Source organism: Nestor notabilis, unplaced genomic scaffold (genome assembly GCF_000696875.1).
Source record: "Nestor notabilis isolate BGI_N333 unplaced genomic scaffold, ASM69687v1 scaffold12870, whole genome shotgun sequence".
In the NCBI taxonomy this organism is placed as follows: domain Eukaryota; kingdom Metazoa; phylum Chordata; class Aves; order Psittaciformes; family Psittacidae; genus Nestor; species Nestor notabilis.
In genome coordinates, this window is record NW_009911621.1 from 22,379 (window position 1) to 29,044 (window position 6,666).

The 6,666-nt window shown below is 43.4% G+C and overlaps 1 protein-coding gene across 1 annotated transcript in view; it reads right to left on the reverse strand.

Moving 5' to 3' along the window:
- Positions 1-490: 490 nt before the first annotated feature.
- DHX9 (DEAH (Asp-Glu-Ala-His) box helicase 9) overlaps positions 491-6,666 on the reverse strand; it is a gene marked incomplete at both ends in the record, with an annotated part of 26,594 nt that continues 20,418 nt past the window's right edge. The window contains 5 exons of the mRNA XM_010015681.1: positions 491-581; positions 1,299-1,558; positions 2,469-2,669; positions 3,492-3,607; positions 5,977-6,206. Of these exons, the coding sequence (XP_010013983.1) occupies positions 491-581; positions 1,299-1,558; positions 2,469-2,669; positions 3,492-3,607; positions 5,977-6,206 (898 nt within the window). The remainder of the gene's footprint in view (positions 582-1,298; positions 1,559-2,468; positions 2,670-3,491; positions 3,608-5,976; positions 6,207-6,666) is intronic.

Below are 6,666 nucleotides of genomic sequence, written 5' to 3' on the forward strand. Positions count from 1 at the left end.
CTTTTAAGAACTCTTCATTAAAAATACAAAAAATGTTGGACTTGCTTTAAACTTCACTCAAATACCAACATCTCCCACGCCCCAGTAAGCACAACTAATTATTGCTTCTGAATAAGCGTTCCAGTTGGATTAATGGGGAGGTTAATCTCATCAGGCTTGGTAATGCAACAGGATTCATACCAAGCTGTGTGCACAGTCACCTTCCTTTGCTGCTGCAGTACCTGCCTGCTGCTGCCCCAAGCCAGCACAGCTGGTTTTGTGGCTGTGTGATGAAAGAGGCAAGGGAGTCCCACCAGTTTGGGCCAAAAACCCCCATTCATACACAGATATTTATTGTAAGCTGGAGCACTTCTCCCACCTGGTTTACACAATGCAGCCTGACTGCAGAAGACCCTCAAGAGTTATCTGTATTTGCGGGTACCCCGTGTCATCCATCCCTGTTCCAGTGACTTCCCAGGTGCTCATCTGAGAGGTACAGAGGAAAACATACCTCACTGGAAGGCTTTTTATCCTCTCTGTGTCAATATACTTCTGCAAGCACCAGGCACCCAGCTGAGCTTTGAATGTCTGGAGTTCACAGGCTGCAATTTCAATGAATTCTCATTAAAGAATTGCTCTTTCACATACATTTGGAAGAATGAATCGTGACTATTTCAGAGTAGCACTATAAATGAACACAGACTCAGATGAAGTGCACAGTTCATGCTTCTGAAATCGCTTCAGGTTCTGCAGAGACAAGCAGCATCACATCACTCTTGAAAAAGGTGTTCTATGTTCCTGCATTACCTGGATCAGCAAAAGAGCTCATCAGCTGTGCCACAAAGTGTAACACAGCAAGCAGCAGGCAGTGGCTGGCTGCAAAGGGCTAAGTGCTGCCTGGCATACACAGAAAACCACTCCAGCAAGGCCAATTTGCACAGTTTATTAGATAACAAAGAAAAACCCCCACTGAGCCAAAGTTCTGTAATTATTTGTTTGGCAGAGAATGGTTTTAGACACTGAAAAGGTTTCCTCAAATGCCTTTTACCTTCTGCAAACAAAACTAACAACATACAGCTCCAAAATCAAAATCCAAACACAAAATTCAACATATAGCATCTAAGTCTTCAAAACAAACTCTTTATTAAGAACAAAATCATACAACTTGCAGTAAATTTCCTAAGGGTAGGATATCTTACAGAGCTATACTTGTACTAAGAAACGAAAATGGCAAACAGACTGGTAAGAGCAAGAAAGGAATTTGAGAAACGCACTTCAGTCAAAGTGGAAAGACTCCTCTGAACTTAACTACCACCCACCCCTCCCCGAATCCCCATAGCCTCCTCGATAGCCACCGCCTGCTCCTCGATACCCTCCTCCTCGATAGCCACCCCCACCTCCATAGCCTCTCCCCGAGCTACCTTGGTATCCTCTTCCTCCTGAGCACCTGCCAGAGTAGCTGTAGCCATGGTACCCTCTACCCCTGTAGCCAGAGCCATGTGGGTAACCTCCCCAGCCTCTGTAGCCACCTCCGTTGTCATAGCGAGCCATTTTGGGGGGCCGAGGACCATCTCCATACCTGGCAAAGAGAAGCATTACATACTTGATGCAATTGTATGGATTTTTATTTTTTTTTAATTACAGGAATAACCAGTTACCAAGATGCTCAGTTGAGGTGCCTCTATTTTCTGTTAATAGAATACAATGTTTGAATTACAGTTGTGCTTTTGCACCTTGTCCATGTCAGTAAAAAAAAGCTAGGAGTGGCCTGTCATGGCACCTGAGCAGTTTCTCCCTCTAAATCTCAGACATATCTACACAAGTCTGAGAAAGATAGAAAGTTTTCCTCTCAATCCCACTTCTCCAGCTCACACAAATTCATAGGGAGCCCTGGTCCAGGTTATGTGAGCACAGTGATCTTTATTTTGCTCCTCACAAAGCACAGTGAAGTCTACATCAAAGCTGTTCTTTGTTTTTTTCCTTAAATTACTAACAGCTCACAAATGTTTTCATTTTTCTTTGCTTCAGAAGCAGGTCATGAAAATAAGGGGCAAGGGAGGGGTGCAAGCACAGACAAATATTTGTTTTATCTCCAGAGACAAATAGGTTTGCCCAAAATAAATTTGGATTATCTTTTTTTAAAAGTCATAGTGTTTTGGAAGAGACAATGACAGCTTTTATTCCTGAGAGCCGCTTGTCCTTCCTGTGAAAACAGGCAATGATCTATCTGCCTCTGTCAGAACATGACACTTTTACATACTTGCAGACTACTGACTTTGAAACGAAAGCCTGAGGCTCCTGTCCACACAGGAGAAGACTCTCCTCATGGTTTTAGCTCTGGATTTCTGCAGCCACTGTGCAGGGAGGGAGCAGTGGAGCTGACAGCTCTGGCCTGCTCTGTTCAGGCTCTTGCTGTCCGTGTGGGCAGAGATAGAGAGCACTCCTCACCCCAGAGCTCCAACTGCACAAGCCAACGAAGCCAAGCTAACCTTGCATTGGCAGCCATGAGCCCAATGCCTGCGGCTGACGGCCTGGAGATCTGACGGATCATATTCAGCATTCGCTCATATGCTGGGTCCAGCTGCCGAATCGTCTCAGGATTTTTAGTCACTTCCACAACAAGAGCCTCCATCGCAGCGCGCAGAGCAGTGATGCAGGCAGCCGCATTGTGGGACATCTTCAGCTTGATCCTAGAGCATAAATTAGTATATTAGATGTATCGCAACTTCCAGGAGACAACCTGTTAAGAAAGATATTCTGCAGAGTGGCTTTTCATTGAGTGATGCACACACTGAGCCAGAAATCTACATTCTCATCTTTGAAATTTGAATTTGTCAATGAAAGAACATGAAATTCAGAGGCAAAATTTTTAAGATCCCTAAAATTGGACATTGATATAACTATCCTTCCGTTTAAATTTTCTCCTGAAATTTAACACAAACACCACAAATACATAACCCCTAGCATCAAAACAAAGATTAAAAAAAATAAACTAAGAACATGCGACTAGATATTAGATATCAATAAATTAGGCTGAAGCAGTTCTTAACCTCCATTTTATTGAGCAGGGCAGGGAGAAGACAACATCCAGATGGTATTTAGTCATGGCCATAAAAATGTATGCTCCCAGAGGCAACCATTTCTCTCCTCAAGCTGTATTCTGGGGCTTAAAAACAAGGTTGCCTTAGCCTCTGTCTGAAGAGGAGGTCCAAAACATACAGTGCCCTTATTCACATTCCAGTTAAAGGGGAAAAAAACCAGCCATTTTTATGGAAAATACCTGGTATTATGTTTTCAATTTAAGCAGACAATCTGCGTGAAACAGTACTGCCAATATAAACCCCTCCCTTCCTCACAGGAAAAAAATGTAATGCCTTCACAATTAGCCTGTGGTGCACAGCTTGCTGTAGGGTTCCTATTCTATAGAGATTTACATCCGTGTTAGCAGATCTTCCCCTCAGCCTGTGTTCTTTCACCGCCTTGCATATTACAAGCACCAAGGAGGTCCATACCAATCATCTACCAGAATGAGCTCCCCATCCGACAGCACTTTCTTGGAGGCAAAGAGAAGCAGCTGTAGCGGGCTCACCAAGGTCATTGCTTTGGCAGAGATGGCTCGTGTTCGAATCTGCAGGTGGAAGAGGAATATGACTCTTGAAATGGAAAACAGATCTCTACAACTTCCTCTGGCCACCGAAACCAGAGAATTTTCTGTAACAAAAACAACCCCCTACACAAAAAAAAAAAATCTAGGTATAATGTTAGGAAATTACAAGAGCACAAGTGCAAACAAAACTGAATGTGAGGCAGATGTTTACAGGGTTCAGAACTGCCTCGTGTGGGGAAAAAACCAACCAACCAAACAAAAAACCCAAAAAAACAATCCAAAAAACACAGAAGAAAAACCCACACCAAAAAAGGACCCAAAACAAAACACCCCAAAAAAAACACCAAAGCAACCTGCCATTTTAAAGTATTTTTTCCATGCCTGCATGCCTGCCATTATGCAGCTGATGTTGTGCAAGAGCTATCGTATGCTTTGCCAACCCAAAAATTACTAAGGCATAGCTGAACTACCTTTCGCACTGCTGTGGCTGTGAAGGAAAACTCATTGCTTCTTTAGCAGAGCCCTACACATGCAAATTGGGAAGTTGCTACAGGTCCGTGCAGCCAGCCCACTTTGTCATTTTATAGAAACAAGAACTTAAGCTTGTACTTGAAGTGAGCACTTGGAAAATATCAAGCCAACTGTCCTGAGCCAGAAATAACAGCACTGACTACTCAGGCTACTGCCCTTCATTTTAAAGGAGGAACTGAAGAGCAGTACTTAGGATTTCAGCTTCCCACCCTGACAGCTGCCTCTCTCGCTTCTTCCTTTCACACAGGAGCATCATGGGCAGAGTCTGTTGTACCTCAGGAAGACTTGATCCTACCTGGAAGATACCACACATCCTCAAAAGAGAGGAACTTTCAGACTTGGAATTTGTGGCAGAAAAATGGCCACTGCAAGGAGCATTGAACTTGCACGTCAGAAAGAGATTGCTAAATGCAGCAGGAAACAGACAACCAGTCCTCAGAGAGAAGCTGTCTTTTAGCAGGTAAATAATGGGTAGGAAGAGAGCTGGACAGAAATCCATCCTTCACCTGAGTCTCACCAGGTCCTCTCTTAGCCACTCTTAAGCTACCATCTTAAGTCACTCAGTTTCCCATGTGTATTTTGGTTTAATAAAGCAAAGCTTTTTGAGTTCAAAAGTCTTTTGCTGTATCTAGGGGAACTCACTTTACAGAGATTATTGTGGCAGGCCAAAGGTCTGACCCACTTGGGATCCTGACATAAAGGGTGAAGAAGAGGCAAAGCCTCACCACAGCTCTGAACTATGTATGTGGAAGTCCAGAGTGTCAAGCTGAGCCCATGGCTGGTGCCCAAAGGAGTCAAAATTTCATTAATTACCGCGTGGTTTATCTGCCATTACTAAAACAAGTTGCATATCAGGAAAAAGGACTGAGGATATAAAAATCAGCATAAACAAACTGAACTGTGAACTAACCACTGTAGACAGGCGACAAAAAAGAAACCCCTACAGCATCACTTCTGCTATAATATCTTTAAAGGCTCTCCTTACAGCAGGAGGCTTTGCTAATTCAGTCCTTGTTCTCAGAAACAGTTTTACAGCACTTCCCAGGCAGAAGAAACAGCTGGTTTCAACAGCAGGCAACAGATTTTCAGGGCCTCCCCATCACTGTGCTGGAGTAACTGCACAGGCAGCACAAGCAGGCCGGCTGTCTAAGCGCCATCTCCCCCTACTTCCTACCCAGAGGAACTGCCTTCATTTGCTTCTTGAAAAAAGGATGAGCAGGAGCAGTTGCATTCATGATGGCCATCGCTGAAGCATATGAGAACACACAGGGGTTAAAGTGTACACGTACAGTATGTGCCGAGTACACAGAATTAATGGCACAGAGGAAAAGGTCATGGCAACCCCGAGGAAAGCACCTCAGAGTTCTTACGAGATGACTGGGAAATGGGAGTTGTCCTCAGGAGATGACAAACTGCCTACATGCCAGAAAGGGAGCACCCCACTGCTGTATTACATGCTCCCGTTTTGCCTCTGGATTCATAAGCAGCAGAGGCGATACAGGCAAAATTTCTTTAGTGCCTAATTAGTATGGAAGTGCTCCCAAAGCAATCTCTTAAAGAAGATAATAATTTAGATCTTTCTCTATGACCTGGCTGTTTTCACAGAACTCACAAGAACTTTCTATGCAGTTCTGCTTCTACTGAATTTAGTTGACTAGAAGTTACTGGAAGGCTGAGTGACACTTTCACCACATAAGGTTCACCTTCCAAAAAAATCCTCAAATAACCAACCAACCCAACAAGCAAAGCCCCCAAAAACCAAGCTAAATACTGCACAGTGTAGGTTTTTTCTTATGGCAAGAGAGAGGCAAAAAGACAACTTAGTAGCAAGTGATCAAGAACAAATTCAAAATCTTTACCTTTTCTCCAAAAACAAAAAAAGGTGATGGATACTTGATTTCCTGGCTGCTGAAAGGGCAGTTGACAGATGACTTGTGGATGAGTGCATTGTGCCCCTCAGTGGTAAGAATTTTCCTCTTCTCCTTGTGGTAGCAGACGTTGGGGTAGACCCCAAAAGCAAGCAGGGAGATTACAACATCCAGATTATTATCCGGTCCAGTGTTGTTAAACGGTTGAGTCATCAAACATTCTGTTGACAGAGAACAGAAGACTGGCTCACATCCACAGGTCACGTAGGACAGACCAGCAGAGTTGTTTAGGATCCTGGATCAATGCATTTTCTGATTCAATCAACTGGTAGATATGCATCTGTTCTCAAATGACCTCTGCACTGAAAACATTTCAGTTCTAGATTCAATTTTCAACTTATTCATGGAGAGAAAAAAGATGAAAAATACTACTAACAAAGATATTTTTTTCTCCTGAACTTTTCAAAAACAAGGACAGGGGTTTGCCCAGAATGTGCTGTACCACAGTGTGTTTACTGTCATTTGTTTTGAAGATAGATCTTTTGGGGGAGGTCAGAATGGATGTTTTCATTAGTTTATTTGTTACAAACCTCCCCAGAGTCTCCAGCGGCTTGTTTTCAGGTCATCTTGCCCAGAAATGAAGTTAAGGATAAATACAGCAATGATCCTAGCAGCATGGGG